The 23617-nt window shown below is 38.1% G+C and overlaps 1 protein-coding gene across 1 annotated transcript in view; it reads left to right on the top strand.

The window, feature by feature from the left end:
- The window catches only part of LOC145986733 (protein stum homolog), a 38921-nt gene extending 19179 nt beyond the window's left edge, over positions 1 to 19742 (top strand). The window contains exons 2-4 of the mRNA XM_083121086.1: positions 12095 to 12245; positions 13694 to 13867; positions 17590 to 19742. Of these exons, the coding sequence (XP_082977212.1) occupies positions 12095 to 12245; positions 13694 to 13867; positions 17590 to 17645 (381 nt within the window). The 3' untranslated portion in view covers positions 17646 to 19742. The remainder of the gene's footprint in view (positions 1 to 12094; positions 12246 to 13693; positions 13868 to 17589) is intronic.
- Positions 19743 to 23617: the final 3875 nt, after the last annotated feature.

A 23617-nucleotide genomic window follows, 5' to 3' on the forward strand; every position in this document is an offset into this window, starting at 1 on the left:
AATACTGAAGAATGAATTTACGGTGAACCATCTGTAGATTTTACTGTCATCTCCGTAATATTTACGTAATTTTTTAAAGCGTGTGTGTACTGTTCTTTCTAGACAAGTATTAACTGAATCTCAAGCAACAATAAAGCCAAATTAAATTCTAGGCGCAACCCTGGAGGGGTCTAAGATGTCTTCTACCCAGCTTTTAGAAATAAATATTTTGATTTGACATCATTATCATTATCCGATAATCCATGGCCCCCGTTCTAATGTTCACTACCGTCCCTACTGTCAAATTAAAAAAAAAAAGCCATGGAAAATTCCGGTTGGTTGTGATTTGAAACCACGACTTTCGGTACTGATATCCTAATAATATCTTACAGTACTGGCACTGGGGCGTGCTTTCCCCGAAGACGAGATTCCCAATGATAAAGGAGACTCCAGAGATTGTTCTTGGATGATGAAGACAATTCTTTCAAGAAAGATCATTAGAGGCGTTTTCCGTCGTAAATTTCAAAATTATTCGCACTGAGAGGTCGTGCTGTTTCCTAGAACTTCGTTTCCCATTAGGCAGCCGACAAGAGAGAGTATTCATATTGCAAATTCTCTTCTCTATTATGATTCTAGTCCCTCCCCACCTCTTTCTCTCTGTCTCTCTCTCTTTCCACATCTACGTCCTACGAACACGAATTTCCTTTGACATCTAGAGAGACATTCATCTATTGCATTTAATCAATTATCCCATATCCCGTAGTTCCCTGCTGAGAATATCGATGACTTCAGAAAGAACTCCCACGCTTTGCAAATACAAAAGACAGCCATCGTGATTGCGATATCCTTAAAAGCGGGATGAGACCGAGACAAGACCGTCACTAGCGTTGTTACAAGCCCACTTTATGCACAAATAGGCTAATCGGGACTAGATCTACAGTTTAAAGTGGGATCCGAACCATTGTGCAATGTGCATCCACCGGCTATCGAGCGGTCTCATTCGAGACTTTGGTATGATATTGAATTTTTTTCAATTATCAGCAAAAAATACTTTATTTTGTAACTTCGTCAGACATACCAAAGCCATTTCCGCCTCATAATTTATAGCAACTGCAAATATTTGTGCAACGGGGTTCGAACTTGCGATCTCTTGATAACAAGGAAATGTGATTCTAGTTTTTTGCAAAATATGTTAAATAATAATAAAGTGTGTTTGGTTCAAAATCAATAATAAATACTACTATACTCGTATAAACATTATTTTCAATTTTTGTTCAAAATTTCAATAACGAAAGGAAGACTAAAATTGGTAAACGCTGTAAGTGCCACAATAATTCAAACACCGTTTTCCACGTTAAACTGTGAAATGTGCCATGCTTTATAATGTACTAAACGTGAAATGTGACTGGTAGCCCACTAAGTAGTTCAAAGGGCGTGTAAAGAGGTCACTAGTGTGCACGTTCTTACGGGCTCATGTGCGGAAGGATGCGATTTCCCAACACTTCCGCTTTTGGCACTTACAACGTTTACCAATTTTAGTCCCTTGCAAGTTGCAATATGCCTTTATGGATGTGTGGAGGTAGGACCCACACATTCACAATCTCGGTCATTTGTGGAGGTGATGTGGTCAGCACCACGTTCTGCCGCCTTTACGTTCAAATTCCAATACCCTCCAGAAAGAAACTGAGTACTACCACGCCGGGACCATAGACCCCCACAGTCCTGAATAAAGTTTTTCAGAAAAAAGTTAAGGTAGCTTTGTGGTGTACTTCAAAAGTATCATCTCTGAAGTATTCCACTTGCAGATACATGTGATGCATCTTTGAATCCTTGAGAGATGAGAAGTGGAAAGCCCCCTTACTCCTGTGGAAACATCCATCATCCATCACCGAGATCCAATCGAGCTGAGAGCTACTTATACTTGTCCTAATTTTGGATTTGCTTCCAGGCGTGTGAAAGAGAGAGAGAGAGAGAGAGAGGCAAGGAAGTAGAAAGCAAGCACGATTTGCCAACAGTGGTTCAGCGCATCCATACGTTCTGACTCTGAGAGATGGCGATAAAGAGTTAAACGTCCACAGATTTTCGGCAAAGCCCAAATTGAAAGATAGAGAGCATCATGGTGAGAAACAAGATTGGGTATCCCAGAATAGTTTGCATCATGACGTCACCGTTGCTGCTTCTGGTGATGCATAATGTGTCTGTCCCCTCCTCCCTTTACTGTCTTTATATAGGACGGTTGGTTGGAGCTAGGGATACAGGCAGTGAACTAGTGACACTGGCATCTACTGATGCCTAGTTCAAGAGGCTCTAAGGTTTTTATAACTAGGGATACCTAGGGATCGAAGATCGGTGCTGATCACACCTCTACCTACGACCGAAGTTGAAAATTTGAGGGTCGTGGCTGCTTATTCCGTGTGCTTTTGTTTGTTTGAAATGTTGTTGTAAGTCCACTTTATTCACAGAGAGGCTAATCGGGACTGGGGCTACAGTTTAGAGTGGGATCCGAACCACTGTGCATGGATGCCCTATTGCCTTTCTTTCCGTTTCTTTACATAACCGCGGTGCAGTAATACAGATACCATATAACTGAATGTCAGTGAAAAGAATGGATTTGATTTTTGTTACTTAGCGTTGCTTTCTTTCCTCTTTTGGCTAGTCGCGACGATGAGTGATGATAACACGATGAAGTTGATGAAGGGACACTCACAAAAACACCCATTCCGGGATTCGAACCCGAAACCCCTGGCATAGTGGACCTCCCCGATGGTAACATCGTCATCAAGTGGTCCCAGGTTCGATACCCGGTGGAGGCACATAGTGGCTCGGATTCCTCTTTAAACAATAGGTCCAGTCCCGATTAGATCTGTATATAAGCGGACTTAAAAACTAGGGGTAGAATTTTCATGAGTTAGCTTATTTTTTTGGGTAAGGGTGATGTGTTCCCTAAACATGTAGAAATTCATATTATGAAGAAACTAATTAAATTAAGGTGCTTTTTAAGCATATTTTAGCATATTTGGCCATTTCTATGTGATAGAACATATTTTGATGTATATTCGGTCATATTCAGCATATTTTTGCATTTTCAAGAAATATACAGTCATTTTCGAAGTGGATTCGTTCTTACTCCCATTTTTGCCCGACCCTTTGGCCGAGTGGTTAGCACATCGCGCTGCGACGCCAAGGGTCCCGGGTTCGAATCCTGGTCTGGCTTGGTTGTTTGTGAATGTCCATTCATCAATTTCATCATTTCATCACTCATCCCCATCTTCGCAAATTAGCCAAGAGGCACAAAACGCGAAGTAAAATAAACTAAATCAATCAAATTACTCCCATTTTTACTCTAGAGCTGTTTTTTTTTTGTTTTTTTGCACTGTAGCAAAATCTTTTTTCTTTTAATTTGAAAATTTAGAGAAAGTATTCATTGTGTATTGCAACTCAGGGCTCATGAAGTCAACTAAAAATAGTACATATGTGAAAATATCTCAGCAGTTAAATATTGATGTTTGAAACAGTCCAGTTATAAGGGCATATTTTTCAAATTATAGTGCATATTTTGTAAGATTTTAGGTCATAAGAGCATATTTTATTTTGCATATTTTTGTGATTTTTAGGTCATAAAAATTCTAGCCCTATTAAAAGCAAATTCAGTCAATCAATCCATGCCCTAGTAAAAGCAGAGGCTGCAAAGGAGCACTCAGCACACACACAGACAAACACAGGACAACACAACAGCACAGAAGATTATACAGACCGAAGGTCCAGGCCCCAGAGCCTCGTTGGCCAGCAACAAGCAGTTCCCGCATTGTACAGTCACCGGTTATAAGAATGGGACACCTTCTGAAATACTCGCTTCCCTGTATGGCGTTATGTGTGTTGCCTACCCCTACGGCGTTGGCAGAAGTTCCCATTGAAAAGTTGCTATTAAAATTCACAACGCCGTGCAGGGCTCTAGGTGTCCAATTTTTATTGTCGACTGTACAGGGTGGCTCAAAAAGTCACTTAACACCCTCTGTACGAGGCCACTGCAGCGCGCAACATGGAAATGGTGATGACCAATCGTTATCAGGCCAAGGGGGAACCACATTGACGCCACCCGCACGGTCGGCGGCCATCTTGAATTCAACTTCAGAATTTTAAATGGGAAGGGGGTGATATGATATATCAAATCAGGCTAGAATTTCACGAGAAATGCAAGGGTGAAGGTTTTTTCGACGTAGCTTTAACCAGTAAAATGTTTTGACTGAATTCTTGTACCAATTTGTTCCTTTTCGAGGTGTTAGAAAAATGCCTTAAAATTTCATTACCACATCGGTAATGCATCGAGATCAAAGTGATGTCTCGGGAGAGAAGTTCGCATGCCATTGCACACGATTTTAATCGGATACATCCACGAAGAGCTGCGCATTATGAATGGTTGTCGCGAACAATTTACAGTGTGACACTTGCATCAATGACATCAATGTGGTTCCCCCTTGGCCTGGCAACGATTGGTCATCACCATTTACATGTTGCGCGCTGCAGTGGCCTTGTACAGAGGGTGTTAAGTGACTTTTTGAGCCACCCTGTACAACGCGGAAGTAAGATTAACTTTTCGGTGCCTTCTCACAAGGTTATCCCATCAATGCTTCAGTATCTACGTACAAAGCAATTCTACCTTACTATCTTTGCCGTATTCATCACAGTATTTGTGAGATGTAACCACATTATTTTGATAGCGTCGATTTGATCGTTCAATCTTCGTTTGCATTTTTACGTTTAAAAACCTAAGATAACATAAACTACAGATGAGATTGATTAATACATAAGGATCTACATATTCAGTTCTGCAGAGATTAGGACAAAATTAGTATCGCTGTCACTGAAGGATGTAATTAAGGGGGGGTGCAGAGGGTTCGGACCCTCCGAAAGACTTACCTAATACTAAAATTAAGCAATGAAAATATACTTGTTTGGAATTTGTCAAAAATCGAGGATTAGTTATTTGTTTCCGCCGAACATACTGAAAGGTAAAGATTATAGAGTGGTATATTGCTTCTTTGAAGGACAGTACTAAAGTAGAGTTATTCACCCTGCTACTTACAATAATATGCGTAAAATATTAATCAGGAACTTTACTTTTCGTCAACTGGATCTAACGTCCTTTCTTGTTATTCAATAAATATTTTTTTTGACATTGCTTTCCTTCCCAGGGCAGTTGTTTTATTATGCAAATTTTGGCGATGTTAACTCCACCTAAGCTAGATTATGAAACGTCATGTTATATCTCTATTCTTATGCCGTCTTTTTACCTATTCATGGAACAATAATACAATACAATATAGTAGAGTCTCGTTTATCCTACCTTCGCTTATCTGACAGTCCGTATTATCCGACATACAACCGGGGAAAAAAATCATCAATCGGCAACAAGAACTGCAAGTTGCGAGCGTGAGCGTAGCCTATTTTGAGTTTCTCCCGACTCTACTTCAGGCAATTCTGTAACTGTAAGTTCATTTCTCCAGTTAATGTTTTCTGTATTGTTGTAAAACATGATGACAATACTATATTAGGTTCGTAATGTGTAAAATTATAACATTAGTTTGACGTTTAATAGGCTTTTTCTTAACACCTCCGTATTATCCGACATTTTCGCTTATCCGACGTTCTGCTTCATATTATTACATAGTTGCATAATACATAATCACATAATATTAATTTACATATTATTAATAATAATAATCCTTGGCGTAACAGCCCGTGAGGGCCAGGGCCTACCTACCGACCACTCCCACTAGAGGTGTGAGATAATCCAACCAGTTACGGGGTGACGTGGGGTCAGCACGACGAACCTCCAGTCATTTTTGTAGGTTTCCATGACTGGGTTACTCACCCTTAGATCCACAATTTCCTCACGATGATGGGAGGCCCCCGGTTCCATACCCAGGCCGAAATCTCAGGAGAGAAGTAGTTGCGCTTCCTCCAGTAGACTCGAACCGGCGCACGTCCCGTAGCCGGAGCCCAAAACATGACTCTTTAAGCTTGACGCCCACTGAGACGCGGCAACAAAACGCAACAGACGCCTTTCCGGCGTCTCGGTGGGCGATAACCTTGCAGACTTCTGGCACGGAAATTCCCGCTTCGGTTCCGCGCGTTTCCCTGTAGTTACACCATTTGATTTCAATAGAAGCAGACAACAGAAGTTCTGTTGCGTTTTGTTGCCGCATTTCTCCACGTCTCAGTGGACGTTAAGCTTTAAACCGGAATACAAATTAATTTGTATATTATTACGTATTGAAATTCGTCCGGAAAAAGGTTCCTGGACCGAATTAAAATGCTTTAAATATGAAAAGGTTATATACACTGTCTAGAACTCATTTACGTTTGCTGATTTTCTCTCCTGGACCGGAATTGAATTTACTTAATATTCCTGGACCTTTAATAACCCTGGTTTAAACATTTATATTATTATAATTTCTGAGACACTTGGATCGCGCCCACCCTCCCGAAATATGTTTCTAGATATGTGTCTGCAACTGCTGCATAAATACTCTTCCCGAAACATAAAGGAGGAATGCCATTTTCTTCACTCACTCTTCCACACTGACCTCGCCCACGTGTCTCTAGCGATATGCGTAAACCAAACGGTTACTTTAGGACATGAATATCCCCGCATGAGTGCTGGAGAGAGATTTGTTTTGATGCCGACGCGCCGAAAAAGCTACCACTGTTTGTTTGTTCTCTCTCTGGCAGACAGTGGGATCTCAGATCTGGCAAACGCATCTTTCCCTTGCACAGGGAACAGCCACTTCGACGGCAGCTGGGAAGCGAGGCTAAGCGTGAATTCTGGATCCTAGCGTCGTCGCCATAACCTAGCAAGAAACATAAACAGTTTGAATATCAAAGGTTCGATAAATGAAACGATGGCGGAGTTTAGTGTTTTGAGGAAGGAAAGCCCGTTCTCTTCCAAAATATCTTCCGGTGTGACATCCTTCATGTTTAATAGCGCGACGTTTTGTTGACAAGAGAAGGACACGAACATTTCCGTTGGGTTCTGAGCCAATTAAAGACCATCTGACCCTGAAAATCTAGGTCTTTACAGTTTTTTTTTCTTTATCTGTCGTATTTTATTCTTGAGCAGGGTTTGATTTAAAGTAAAAATGCAGCCCCATCACATACCCCTAACACCAGCCCAAAATTTTCTCAACACCCTCCTAGAACCTTTCACAAAGGCCCAATTTATGCTCATTTTGGATCTAAATGTAGCCTTGCATCCCCCTTAAATACGAATTCTCAATAAACTTGTGCGCTTCACCCACCCTGTAAAGGTACTAAGAGTTGGGGAGGAGAATATGATACATTATTAATACAACCTCTCCCTCCAATCCGGCCATATATAAATTGCTGTTATTATTATTTCAATAAAATATAAGTATTGCGATAAATTATAACGTACATTTTAATGAAATATCCTTGATGCGCGACTTTTAAATAAATATGCACTTTGGAACTTCTAATATAGCGTTAAGTCCTGTAGGTCGCAAAAACAAAAGGGGTCCATGGAAAATGAAAGGTTGAGAATGATTTGAGAAAGAGACAGAAATGGGAAGTTAGAAAGCGAGAGAAAATTTAAACGAAGCGGGAGAGAGAAGAAAGTTTGTTTTGAGTCCACCTTAGGCTCAAGTAAACTAATAGGGACTGGACTTGCAGATTAAATTGGGAGAAGTTGTGCCTCCACCGGGTATCGAATCCGGGATTCCTTGCTTACGAGGCGACAGCGTTACCGCTACACTATCAGGGAGGTACTGGGAGAAGGAGAGACAAAAAAGTGACCGAACAGAAGCTTGAGTAAAGAAGAAGGGAAAATACACTAAGAGAGAGAGAGAGAGAGAGAGAGAGAGAGGGAGAGAGGATGGAAAATTAAAATTTTAAGCTGTAGAAAGGAACAAAAGCATTGAACCCTTGGGAACAAACGAAAGAAAAATACAAGAAAAATGGAATAAATGTAAATAGTACAATAGAGACTGTGAAAGGGAAGGAAAGAATTTTAATATTATAGCCCAAAGGGTGGAGGGGGAGCGGGTCGAGCTGAAGACCTGAATCAGTACAAGTTGAAAGGTTCTTTACGTCGTACTGTTTCATAGGTCAGACTTTCGTCAAGAAACTTCGTGAAAGCGCCGTTGCCGAGCTGAAAACTTGAATAAAACTTCGCCGAAAATTCTTTACGTTGCGTGTTTAGTTCGCCGGGACGTAGGCGTGGCGCTGTCATGGACTCTTATCTCCTGCTGCGTTTTGGGCTGAAATTGCAAGGTGAGAAATAAGCCTAGGAAGTTTTTCAATATTCTTTCCTATTCCAGAGCATTTCCTCGCGTATATGAATTCTCACGTACGACGTACTTCTGGGAAAGTTTATTCAGTGTAATTTTATTTCCGTAAACTGAAGAAACTTCAGGCATTTTCCAACTATGGACGCAAGAGTGCTCGGAAACACAAGTCAATACAGCTGAAAAACTATATATCACCATATTGCGCGTACAAAACACGTACTGTAATATAATCTACTTATATTCTTTCCATATTTGCTTTCCTTTTAGCGTCACGGTTCTCCAATAGTTTACTATTCGTCTCTGGATCAATATCGTAGTTTGAGAGATAAGGGGTTCACATGATCCTGAGAATTTATTATGGTCCCATCTCGTCATTTTAAAGAAATCTTAATCAGGTGAAATAATCTAATAAGAATACATTATAAGACGTAAGAAATTACAAATTAAATAAAGTTTTATATATGTATATAAATATATATATACATATATATATATATATATGTGTGTGTGTGTGTGTGTGTGTGTGTGTGTGTGTGTGTGTGTGTGTGAGTGTATATATATACACACTGTTGCTTCTGAAATGGATTCCGGGTAATTCTCAGCCATCTCTAGTAATATCGGTTCAATTAGGTTATTTTACGTCGCATGTCATCCAATTTTGGCTAATCGCGACGACGAGGATAAGTAATGGTATGATGAAGTTGGTGACGAGACGACATCCATAAAGAACACTCATGGCCAGGACGGAATTCGAACCGCTGGAACCCTGTGCTAACCACTCCGCCACAGAGGTCGGTCCATATCTAGTGAAAAATGGAAACGACGAGGAGGAAATTCAAACACACACACACACTACGGTAAATTATAAGAATTGTTTAATATAGTAGAACTTTTTCCAAATATACCCAGAACTTGCATGTACAGTCACGGACACTATCGGCTTGTAACGATTCCATTGAAAGTCAATGTATTCCTTACAAGCCGGCCAGGGGCGCCGACTTGTCAAAACTATTGGGGGGGCTCTGATCACTGAAATAAATGAATGAATGACTCACTCCCTCCCTTTTTTAAAAATAAAAATTACGTCTTCGTATACCAGTTTTTAAGCAGCTATTACATTCCTCGTGCAAATGAAATGTAACATGAAAAACGTGTGTCTGCTCATTTGTTTTTTTAGATAACAATTAACATTTTTATTTAAAAGTAGGCTATGTATTTACATTAAGAGACCAACATAACAGTTTTACGCCTCCTCGGTAGCCGAGCGTGTTGGGTGGTCGGCTCAACTCGCTTTGATCCGGAGGTCTCGGGTTCGAGTCCCGGCGAGGGCATGGGTGTGTTTTAATGTCCGCAACAGACTTGTAAAGAAAGGACATGTGACTGGTGCACAGAACCTTAGTGTTGACGTACCCATAAAAATAGCGAATATTTACAATATTTAACTGTTTTATTTAATTATTTACATAAATGCTAACACAAATCGCAAGCAAATAGTTTTACTTTTTTTGTTCTTGCTACAATATTTTACTTTTTAAATTTAATTTTGCAATAATAAATAAACACATAGCACGCCGTGCTTTAGCAATAATGCCTTTGATCATAGCCGTTCCCACTTTTGCAATACAGACTTTTCATAAGCTTTCCTTGCGTACTTTACTGCAAGCCAGTCTTGAATAAACTCAAAGACTTTAGAATTATTTTCCCCTTATTCTTTGGACTAGAGGAAGAGATTTCGAGGATAACTAAATATCGTACATATCAATATTACCTGAAAGTCGTGTTTACGACCTCAAATTGTTCAGAATTCACTAATCAACATACTGGTTTAATTGTCATTATCACCTCGTTATTTTGAAACTCTTTTTAGTAAAAATGTTAACAATACTCATAATTATATACTTAGTATATAGTAATAAGTCATGTGTTTTGCTGTCTCCGTTCATAGCCCCCCCAAAGTTGATGGTTTAGCGGTCTCAGCCACCCAAATTTGATGGTCTAGAACATTTCAAATGCGTATTTATAGTTAAGTTCATGTTGCACAATTCAGAGTAAACTTTACAAGAGAAGCAAAATAATACATTAAATCCTCTTAAGCAAATTTATTTGAAGGGCTCTGCCCCCACATCATTAACATTGGGGGGCTCGAGCCCCCCCAAGCCCCATGGAGTCGGCGCCTATGAAGCCGGCAGTGTCCGTTACTGTACATGTACTGCAAGATACAGGAAACCAGGTTTGAGCGTCTCAACCAAACGGGAGAATTGGCAGGGTCGGGTAACGACTTCTAAGAAAAACTCGTCCACATGCTGTAACGAAAACATATCAATTCTCCACAGCGGAGACCCTTAAGGAGATCGGAGGGAAACCTCGCAGAATGCCAAGAATGCGTACTCGGTCCCCGATCTACATGTTTGTTCTCTCCTCCCGAATAATGAGTCCTGTTGAATGTCGTTGACCCATCCCACTGGCAAGGCACCAACGGGATCGGGAGACTAAAGCTAAGGCATTAATCATTGCGTTATTTCCATGGCAACGCATACACCGACTTGCACGTGTGGCCGAAGTGAACAGCAGTTCGAGATGTATAGACAAGGGAGAAATTGTACGTGACGTAATCTTGGAAATGTGCTACAATCTAGGGCAGTAGTTCCGTTCCAACAGGACGCCTCCTCAAGAAAAAGTTTGTTTTATGTCCAAACTGACTTTAAGATTACAGTTTGAAAAATGAAGAGTCCACGGGAAAAAACTGATGAGTCACATTTTCCTGTTTTTGCAAGAAAACAAATTCAAACTTTCAAGACTCGCTACGTTTCCTTTGTACACCATTTTTAAACTTTCCCATTTCTCAGGACTTAACGAGTTTTTCCTCTGCACATTTCGTATCACGCCGCAGACGTGAATCGAACCTAGGACCCGGGTATCATAAATAAATAAGCTAATCACGTTATAAAAAGGGTCCCGCTGAAGCGTTGAAAAAAGAGCTTCTTAAAAGCTCATCGCGACAGCGTCCTTCAGCGGAGTTGGAGTTGGTTTTTCCAACTCCGCTGACATTGCATTAGAAAATTAAATCAGGAATCAGCGTTCTTCCTCAGAATTTCATGATACGATTTACGCCATACAAAACTACACTGACAGAGGTATTTAACGCCATCGAAAACAGCAAATCGATAAAATTGGACTTATCAGGTCCAATGTACCCTTCAAATGTTCATCATCTAATTACAACGTATAATGCTCTTAAGCCCCCATGCTCATAAAAGCTAAATAACTTAAGTTTGTAACCGTGTAACTATACCACCCTTCATAGCTGACATATAGAGAGATAACGGATATCTGGTTTTATAAATATTTAGTTATTAAACAAATAATTAACATTCAAACGAAACAAAGTAAAAAAGAAAAACTGGACATTTAAAAACAGATAGAAAAAGGCGTAGAAGAAATTGGCAAGAAGAAACAACGATTTAGAAAGAGACCTTAATTTCCACAACTAATATTCTTTTCAACATTAGAATGCAATTGTTTAGTAAGTAATGAAGCAAACTCGCCAAAGAGAACATAAGCGTGACAGAATGTGGATGATAATATAAGGGTCATAATTAACGACCGAAATATTCGATTCAAATTTCAGTACACGATTTACAAAGTGTGAAAGAAAACTGACAAATGTGGTCAGCCATACAAGTTTCGATTGTTTAGCTTCTCTTTCTCGTTTCAGGATTACAAAAATTGTTATTTTACTTTAAAAAATACTTCTGTTCCATTGGCTGTGGTCGTTGTATTAACTAAATTCCTTGCTCCTTCTTTAACAGGTTGTGTTCGACGATGCAGAGGGGAAAACTCAGAGATTGGAGATAGTGAAAATTGACGAGAAACAGGGGAAATTCAGGAGGGCTGTGCCTAAACTCTCAATTCCTGCCTCTATATTTTTCTGTGTTATGAATTTCGTCCTTCCTGGTTCTGGTAAGTCAACTGCTTAGTGGAATTTCAATTATTGATTGATTGATTTGCTTTGTTTTACTTCGCTTTTGTGCCACTTTTGAATAATTTTTGGAAATGGGGATGAGTGATGACAAGAAGAAGTTGATGAATAGACACTCACAAACATCCATGCCCAGGCCGAGATTCAAACCCCGGACACCTGGCATCGTAGCGGATGTGCTAACCACTCCGCCAAGGGGGGCGGCAAATTTTAATTATTAAGTATGCGTTTATTTTATATATATATATATATATATATATATATATATACACGAGGGTTAAGTCATAAGTCATGGCAACTATTTTTTTCCTCGCAAACAGGGTACAACACGAAAAATCTAAGATGTGCGTTTGAAAGTGTACCTTCAAATGAAGTCTGGATGCAGGAGACTGTCGTAGGGGAGAGGCAGAACACAGGATATTGGACAACAGTGTTTTGTTATGAGGCTGATCGGCAGTTGACACTCTGCCCGTTTAAAGGCCTCCACCCACCTCGCCACTGTTCGATAGGGCATAGTATGCACACCCAGAGCTTCTCGTAACTCTGTATGGCATTCCCGTGCATTTCTGCCGCGGAGAGCTGCTATTTTAACGTACGAACGTTGCTCCTGCTTCACGACCACCATTTTCGAACGCTGTCACTCACCGACTGAACTTGGGTGTGTGCTTACCACCCCACCGTTGTTCACATACACCATCTGGTGGCTTCTTTCGAAAGTACATTCCATACACTTTCAAACGTATATCTTAGATTTTTCGTATTGTTCCCTATTCGCGAGAAATGACTTATGACTTAACCCACATGCGTATATATATATATAATATCTCTCTCTCTTACAAGTTACTCTAAAATTTACAATATTCTACCATTAATATTTAGCAGTTAGCTTGTTTATTTACAAAAACAGGACGCAGCTGTTTTTATTTAAATTTGAATATTGTTTCATGCACGAAAATTTATAATTATTATAAATTACTTCTGTGCGCACTATAAATATATCCTTAGAAGTTACATTATTATAATTATCACAAAAGTGCAGAAAGTAATGTCTGTGTCCCTGAGAATTTCGATGTAAAGATGGTAAATGTAGATGTGAGCAGAATCTATAAATTATACCTTATTGCAGAACAAGGTGATATAATCATTCACCTTATTCACCCTTAATCATTAGAATTACATTAATTAAGGTAACAATGTAATGGCCGTTAATAGTTTCAAAGCGGTCATATTTTTACGGTCGTTTTAGATGACAGCGAAAATTGACGGACTTAGACCGTCATTTCGCCATTCATTTTTTATAGTGTGTGTGTGTGTGTGTGTGTGTGTGTGTATATATATACATAACTATAACTTTGGTAGGCGACGAATACTGTAATTGTAATCTATTATATTAGGAAATATGTTATGCCAAGGCTTCTTTCCCTTCCAGGAACTTTCCTCGGTGTGTTGGCTGTGATGTGCGGCGCCCCCACGGGTCACGCCGAGAAGAAGCAAGGCATTTGTTACGGTCTCCTGGCCTCCATACTTCAGCTCATCTTTGCTCCCGTACTCGTCGGGTGGGTGTGGAGCATCATGTATGGCGTCCAAATGGTGCAGGAAGCATGTAAGCCCCCTTTTCTCACGCTGTTGACATGAAACGAATGCTGTCATGTTCATCTCGTTTCACGGGGTACCAATACCAGCCAAACCCACCAGTCATGTATTTATAGTGAACACTCCATTACGTATAATGCGTATAATGCGTGTAATGACGAGGGTTCATTTTAAAGGCAGTCAAGCCCCATATACAGACGGTATAAAATTTGGTTTCAAATTCAGAACGAAATTCGATTGACAAACAAAGTTAGGAGATAGAACTTCGATATTAGAGCTCTCATTTCTTAATCTCATCTTTCTGAATTCCAAAATGTAGTATAGGTCTATTATAGTGGGGGCTTAATTAATTGGTTGGATTGTTGCAATGTTATTTTTAAAGGTGGTTGAAATATCGTCCATTGAGAATGTAAATGTTCTATCTCCAAATTGTAAACAAGTGGAGATATTTTGGCTCTAATCTATTTAGGATGCAATTGTCTCATCTCTGCTTTCGTCTGATGCCTACATACAACCAATTGATATATTGAGAGTCTTTTTTGGTCGATGTACAGAATTTGGAAGCAGCCACGAGAATGCAAACTCCAACAGCCAATGAGACCTTACGGCAATTTCCTCAACCAACCACACTATTTTGAATAATAGTGAAGTCAAAGTAATTTATTTATTTCCCAAAATATGAATTATTTATTTTACTTCGCTACTGAATGACAAATTTGTAATGAAATTCTTTCATCTCCATCTCTTTCCCAGAATGCAGTGTTATATCTGGGAGACAGAACACTGGCATTCTCAAATCAAAGCTAGTGTTGCGTGCAATTGTTCTATCTGAAATTTAAATTATGGTTGGTTGATTTGGTTGATTTGTTGTTTTAAGTCCACTTTATGCACAGTAAGGCTAATTGGGACTGGACCTACAGTTTAAAGTGGGATCCGAACCACTTGTGCCTCCACCGGGTATCGAACCCGGGACCTCTTGGTTACAAGGCGACGACGCTACCACTGCGCCATCGGGGAGGCCCGAAATTTAAATTATGAATTACAGAATAAATATCTAACCAAACAACTATTTCCTTTTAGAGAGGCTTCAATATATGAGCCTTTGCAATGATACAAACTTTCAGCGCAATGGTGACAAAGATGCAAGAAATATATCATGTCAAACTTTAAAGTCCTCTCCTGAGAAAATGAAAAGTTGGGCATAGAACATTTACATTCTCAGTGGACGATATGTGTTTCTGTTAGCTTTTTTCCAAATTCTTATTCCTATAGTGTTTTAGATGATGCCATAAAGTATTAGCTATGCTCATGCAGTTATAATTATGTGTAATTATATATACAGTGTGTCTCAAAAGTAATAGTGCAAACTGACACGTGATTTTTTTTATTTGATTTAGTTTATTTTACTTCGCGTTTTGTGCCTCTTGGCTAATTTCCGAAGATGGGGATGAGTGATGAAATTATGAAATTGATGAATGGACATTCACAAACAACCAAGCCCCACCGGGATTCGAACCCGGGACCCTTGGCGTCGCCTGACACATGTGAAAGTACACGATAATAGAAGCAAAAAAGTCTCAGTAAACATGGGTCTGCAAACGAGCCGTTTTCGAGATAATCGCAAATGTGTGATTACAAGCCGCCACTGACCTCATTGTTTTTAAACGTCCTAGTTGGTAAAATGTTAATAATGTGTGCAAATGTTTGGGTACAAGCCGTAACACCTCTCGGAAATGTTCTGTTTGATTACAACGCCACCTCTCGGAAATATTATGTTTTGTAAACAAAGAACAAACCTCGGACCGCGCAAGGAGTAAAGCACTCGGTGTTTACAAAATGCAATCAACGACGGCTTGTAACCACACATTCGCACACATTATTAGCATTTTACCAACTAGGACGACGTTAACAAACAATGAAGTCAGTGGCGGCTTGTAATCACACATTCGCGATTATCTCGAAAATGGCTCGTTTGCAGACCCATGTTTACTGAGACTTTTTTGCTTCTATTATCGTGTACTTTCACATGTGTCAGTTTGCACTATTACTTATGAGACTCCCTGTACACGCACACACACACACACACACACTCTCTCTCTCTCTCTCTCTCTCTCACACACACACACACACACACACACACAGAGGGTATTTCTGTGACCGTGTTAGAGACTTGCAGGGATGATGGAAAGGGAACAAACTCAACAAAATGAGATAGGGAACCCTGGTCCGGAATGCCCCAGTCAAAAGTTACAAGCCAAAACCTTCGAATATTTTTTTTAATAACGACATTCTAGTCTTCTATTGCAGAAATCATAATCAAATAATAATAATGCATGTTTTTATGTAAATTCAGCGCACTAAAGTTCGAAATAATATTAATAAAAATACTTCCTGGAACGGGAACCGATTCCTTATATTTTTAGAAAAAATCTGATTTGTAATATACTGACAGAAAATACTTCCATTACATAGTAAATATTTTAAGAATCAAGCTTGAGTCACTGTTGGCCAAGGTAAAATTTGGTAACATAAATTACGCAGGAACTGGAAGTTAGTGATTTTTTTGTCTTGCATGTTTCTAGAAGAAAGGTAAAATAAATCTGTGCGTAATGTAAGATGGTTACGCCAAGTTTATCTTTTCACAGGTTCATCACAAATTGCACGAAAACGTTGCAAAATATGCTGAAAGTATATTGTACATAAGAATAGTACTACATAGTAAAAATGTGGACAGGATCCTTAGAAGAAGCAAGGTGCTGTTGCATTACATCTTGCAAGTAACTGAAGTTCTGAAACAAAAGTAGTGTAGGCCGTGATATAGTTTACAAACCCTTGATATTAACTCACAACTTATGCATGAGAGTGAATAGTTTTTTCAGTGCTTTACAGAATCTGAATGAAGTTGATCAGCTGTTCTTAACCATTTCATGAATACGACCCACCCTTAAATACCCACTGTTGTTACGGCTCCAAGGGTTAAACTCACTTTTTGGCCTGAAGTGCATATAATATTTATTTAAAGTTGATCATCAGTATTGCAATTATGAAATAAAATTTATGTAATAATACTGAAGAGTGAGTGATAGCTAACGAAGGAGAATGCTGGGCGCTGCATTTAATTTACGTCTCTTTATATCGGGCTTAATAGAATAATTCTGCATCTACGTTAACCAGACGATTCCTATGCTTTCTTTTTTAACATACAAGATATAATAATACAAAACTACTTTTCACACAAATATCTCGTTACGAAAGGCGTAAACATCTTGAGCCCTCTGGTAGTTCTTGTGAGACCAGAAATTCAGAAGGTTTTTTGACAAATATGGAAATGTGGATTTTATATGGAGACATTTTACATTATAAACAATCGCAAATAATTTTTAAATAACGTCACGTCTTTGTCTCTGGCAAGTCGTTAAACATATTTAATTTCTAAATTGGTTTATTTAATAACTTATTTAATTATCTTCGAGCGTTCGCGACAAATACAAGATGTGGTAACAGCTCCTGCTGATCAAGTATATGATCAAGTTTTGGTGTTCCACTTGGAGGTCCCCCAGCGATCCGCGGACCTCTGGTTAAGAACAGCTGAAGTAGACATTTTAATTTTTAATATAAATACAAGAATGTACATGTAAATTAAATTTTTGACAAGTTAACAATCTATCGTTTGATAAGATGCACTAACATAATCATGACATTTGAGATATACATAAATGCTTCTCATTTCAGTGGTCTTGAAGACTCAGCCATCACCAGTTCCTACATTTCAATTAACCCAGCCTTAGAGAACGTGAAGGTCAACAATGATCGTGATGTTTCTGACAGTTTCGCCGGAAGAGTGTTTTTGAGGTGCTAAGTAAAGATTTCTGGAGGAGACAGAAGCAATCGATGTGAACAAAAGGAGGGGCCTACAGAGGATAGTCAACAATGGACAAGGTTCCAACGATGTGCTAAGGAAGCCGAGGGAAGTTACATCAAAGGAACTTTAATTCTTTTAAATGTCGTCCACATTTTTCATGTCTGGTGTGAATCAAGTGTCGCGTTCAGTTATTTATTTATGACATTATGTGTTCGGTGTACATGATCTTTGAACGTTTAATTCCTTCCTTTCTTCACTCAGTGGCGTTTTAACGAATTAAAGTTACAAATGCATTGAGGTGTTCGAAATAAATTATTAAGTTTGTATAACTGATTTGAATGTATGCAACAAAACAACAGAAGCTGGCTAAAAATTAAATTAATTTTGGTTTACTATTTAAAAGGTGCTCATACATGACATACCATTACTTAATGGTGCTGTTATTTTTAGCAACTAATTTATTCCCAGAAGAATCATCTTGTGCGTACCTGACTGTAATTTTGTCATCTATCAGAATGTAGATATTTATTATATAACGGATGTATTTTTCTCTTGTAATATCTCAAAATAAATACAACCGTATCGTTATGAATCTTGGAGACTTTAAAATCTTCAACATTCAAGAGTATAATTATATTAGAACGAAGGCATATTTTTTCCTACTGAGTTATGATTAGTGTCAATTTCACACATCGAATGGATTCATGTGAAAGTGAAATTGTTTAATTCTAAACTTATTCTCCCCATCAGCATTTTAAAGTATTTTGTTAATTATTTGTTTTGGAAGAGCTCGTAGATAATAATACAGCCAAGGTGCAATATTTTTCTCAAACTTTTACTAAATCATACACTTTGCATTTTGGATTGATATCAATTATCAATAATAACAACAAAAACTTACTAGACTTCAGCTTGATTCCATAATACAATGCACTAAATAAAGTGGACTCTTTCTAATTCGAACTCTAATGGGACACGAGGAAAATTCGAATTGTCCAAAATTCAAATTAACAAAAACATCGCTTCAGGGTTTCAAGGAGAAGAAACTTTTGATCGAATTACGTACTACTTCGAAATCCAAGTTCGAATTAAAGAGAGACCGCTGTACTAAGAAAATATATATTTGTATTGCTACCAATACGATGAACAGACCTTACCACTTCTTACTGTAATCACGAATATTCTAATTATTCGTGTAATTGGTAAAATATCTTTGCAGCATATGAGTTCCTACAGAATTGCAGATAGTTTGTTTTCTCAACAGAAATAATTCGCTACTAGAAAGTGCAACACATTTAAAACCTACCTAGCAATCTGATGTTACAGGTAATAAAGTATATAAATCTTTACATTAACATGACATTTATTTAACAGTTCAAACATTAATCTCTTCAGGAGTTTGATATTTTTTTTCAGTCTACCTTTGGCCTCGCTGCACCCATTACTATGGATCTAAATTAAATTGTTTTTAAGCTGAGTTATATCAGCATTGTTCTTAGGTATTTTTTTAAATCTTGACATGATTTTATGTACAAAATGCAATTTTCTTCTTTTACCTCTTTATGAATGGATGTGGAACACACATGCACGATTTTTTTTCTAAATGTTTAAAAGAAGATAATCCGTCGCCGTGTTTTATTCAGGGTTATTAAAAATCCAGGAACCCTTAAATTCTAATGAGTTCTATTGAGGTCCTCTGGAGGACCGGAACCATTTTTCTCACACAATTTAAATTCGGTCCAAGTTGCTTATTGTTTCATTGAGAAAAGGTTCCTGGACCGTATTTAAATTCATTCGGAAAAAAGGTTCCTGGACCGAATTGAAATACTTTACAGATAAAAAGGTTCTTTATGGTCCAAAACCTATTTACGCTTTCTGATTTTCTCTCCTGGACCGGAATTGAATTTATTTAAAATTCCTGGACCTTTAACAACCCTGGTTTTATTTAAGACATGTGTCATTCGTCCAAACTGCATATATCGATAAAAGTCTTGTGTGACCCTTTCATGCAACGTAGAGTGATAAGGGCATCTCATGTTCTTCACTTCTAATTATATATATATATATATATATATATATATATATATATATATATATATATATTATATGTATGTATGTATGTATGTGTGTGTTGGTGTGGGTGTGTATGTGGGTGTGTGAGTGTGTGTGTGGGTGTGTACATACATGCATACACACACACACACACACACATATATATATACATATACATATACATATGTATTATACGTATATATATACATATATACATAAATGCACACACACACACATATACACACACATACATACATAAATACATATATATACACATACATAAACGAATTACAGATGTGAAAGTCGAACTCAGTTAATATTATTTATGTAAAAACCATAGAAGTGTTCTTTTGTATGTAAAGTCCCTGGCAATAAAAATGTGACACGTACATCCTGAAGTGGTCGCTTGCCTCATGGCGTTATGTGTGTTGCCTAACTCTATAGCGATGATGATTTGCAAATTTTCAATGCCAACTTCTCCCACCGTCGTCGTAAAGTTAGGCAACACACATAGCGCCATGCAGGGAAGCGTGTATTTCAGGATCTAAGTGCCCTATTTATATTGCCGGTGACTGTACATACCAAGATAGCATAAGTAGAAGCTGTATTGACAATAGTATAAGTTGTACGAGTACATTGCTTAAATTTGGCATCATTTCTAATATTTACACGTGTCCACATATCTGAGTTGTTTGTTGGTTATTCTAATTAATGTAGATTTGAATATGATAACTCCAAAATATGAATCATTTTAACCAGTCGCACAACTCTATCGTATTATTTGAAATGTTACATACTGCTAATTTTACCTTGTTAATCAATAACATTGCTCTCTCGTATTAAAAAATGAGTTATGAAAAGCAAATTGACCTTATGTAGATTTTGCATCTCTGAGTAGTACTTTATTGGTACCGCTTATAAAAGAAACTAGGGACTATTCTAATCTTTTGCCACTGCTGAAAATCTTGCCTCTCTTTATTATAGTAGAACAGCATTAATTTTTTTCATGATTTACGCTATAGGGGTCATGCACGGCATTTACCGATATCTCCTTTTTATATTTTTTTCAAAAAATACTAGGTGATAATGTAAGGATAGTTACAAAACTATGTGGTATTTACAACTAACTCTATAACTTAGGTATTGTACTTGTTGAACATATCATATACAGACTGGTATTTATGTTAAACTGTACAACGATCTTTTTGAATTGTGAAGTATAATTTTGTGTGCATATTTTATAAAAATAAAGTTATTTTGTTCTTTCTTAGAATGAACGTTTTTTTTAAAAAAGAACTCAATACTATGTTACCATTGAAAAGTTTCGTACTAAGAGTCAACCAATATTTGAAATTATTATACTTGTGTGTAGTAAAGGAAATAATTGTAAAGTCTGTTTCTGTGTATGGCGTTTCAAACAGTATTTTTCGTCGAAATTCTGTACTGAGTATTGTGCTCTTTCCCAGTTTATTTTGCCCTCACAGTTTCTTCATTTCTTCAAAATTCAATATTAGAAATTACATATTTAACTTAGATAATGATGTGGCCTATTTCTTTTGTTAACTCATGCAAGGTATTTGTATTTAGAAAAATATATACTAAAAAGTACTACATAAAGTATTTATAAAAAACATCATTGGTGGAATGGTCAGGAAATGCATTACGAAACCAGATGTGCCAGGTTCAAACCCTTGTTAAGGCATGGATATGTGATAGGCTACATTGTTTAATTACGTTTGTCTCACCATATATTTCACTAGATCAACATGCATCCTCATCGTCTCGATTAACTCAACAGGTAGAAACGCAACGAAAAGTAATCGAAATAAAAGAAGAATATAAAACGTAAAGCAATTAGCCTGATTATTAATGCTATTCTACTAATTTATTCAGTATAAGTGCTATTTTAATTTTTTTGAGCGGTGGTTGTGTCATTTATTATTTTGCTTACTTCTCAAATCGCACACGAATCCAAAATTAGCAAATACAGATGCGTGCAAGAGAGCAATATTGTTTTACACGATTATGAAAATCTGAGATTTTATTTTTAAAAAATGCTTCTACATCTCTTGGAACATTGTACGATTTTAATTTCTTGTCATTTTCCATCGCTATTCTTCTTCTAGGATTAATCGCGACGATGTGAATGTATATGAACACATGAAATGGATGATCAAACACAATGATACATGCGTGTCGGTGGTGGAGGAAATTAAATATGGGTCCAGTGAAGTGTTCAGAGGGCAGTGTTTCGGTTACACAAAAAAAAAAATGCAGAGAAAAATTATGAAAATTTAGAACTGGTCGCCAAGAAAGAAGTCACTCCTTACACTTACGAAATTCCTGAGCACTCTGTAGGCCCATCTTTAATTTTTAAATTTCAAAGGAATCTTTCACTGATGAGGTTGGCCCGAGAGCGGGTGACAAACGATTTGGCTGAGAATGCACTAAGAGTGTTACGTGCTCAGAGTGACAAGAACTTCCCCTTCACTTCCTCTCCTTTCTCATAATTCCTGCCTTCCACGTTCCTTTTCCACGGCATAATTGATTCAAGTTCACGAAATTGACATGACTAAGGTCTTAATTTCCTTGACGGCGAGCAAGCGGAGGTCATCATCATCATCAAACCAGCAAGTCGTGAACTTTCTTTCAAAGAGAGTGCTAATGTAGCACAAAATGTGTATTTTCCCCCATGCCTTAAAGGGTTATTACAAGTAAACGTTTCCCCATCTGCTTCTCTATACGGAGTTCCCCATGCGTAATAGGTCTATGCCCAAGTAGGAAACTCCATGCCAAGCTCCATACAGATAGTTAATACAACCTCTGACAATAAAGTTCGGTGAATGATCCTGAATATCGAAAGTAGACGAATTCTTAATGAAACCTACGTTCCTGTCCTTCGAAGTAGTCCGACGGGCTATGCACCCCGTCGGAAGAAGGCCAAGGCGGAAAAATTGTTGTTCCCTCCGGCAGGAATTCCTTGTGGATCATGCCATCACTGTCAAAGAAAGTGATAAGCATCGTCTTGATGCGTGATTTTTACGCCTTGACCTTCTTCCGACGGGGTGATGCAGGAGAACGCCATTCCATGCTTTGGCGTTTCGTTTCAGGGTCGTACCTCACACACCAGCTCTCATCCTCTGTAGCAATGCATTGCAAGTAATTTGGATCTGAATCCTCCAGATTTCTTTCTCTTCCCACGCCTCAAAATCGCTTTGAAAGGTCAGAGATTTGAGGATATTCCGGACATCCAACGGAACGTGACGAGGATCTTGAACACCATCCCGAAAGAAGACTTTTCTAAAAGTTTCCAGGACATGTACAGCCGTTCTCAACGGTGCATAGCCATGGGAGGCGACTACTTCGAAGGTCAGTAAGGTAGGTTTCATTAAGAATTCGTCTACTTTCGATATTCAGGATCATTCACCGAACTTTATTGTCAGAGGTTGTATGTTTGATATTTTGGGTAAATTGGCGATTTTCCTTTATCAAAGGTAACAACGCTTATCGCATTACTATGATAGACTATTTTTTGAGAGAGTAATATTGAGTGATTTCTACTTCGTATGAAGCCATTTATCCTTTGCACATTCGTTGAATACTAGTTGAGTGCTGGTCATTTCTGAAACAGTTAAAAAAAAGTAGATAATTTGAGACCTTTATATGCCAAGCGTTAGAGATTGCCAATTTGCAGAGCACGAGCACGTACAATTAAATCTTTAATGCACATGATTAGTAGCTGTAACTGGTATGAAATAATAATCAACTCGGAGTGGAATTAATTTATGTCTTAATCGTTCTGAACGTCGAAAAAGGTACTTTCTCCTCTTTTCTTTTCGAAGTTCG

The sequence above is a fragment of the Lepisma saccharinum genome, chromosome 4, assembly GCF_977018435.1.
Source record: "Lepisma saccharinum chromosome 4, izLepSacc3.1, whole genome shotgun sequence".
NCBI classification, from domain to species: Eukaryota; Metazoa; Arthropoda; class Insecta; order Zygentoma; family Lepismatidae; genus Lepisma; species Lepisma saccharinum.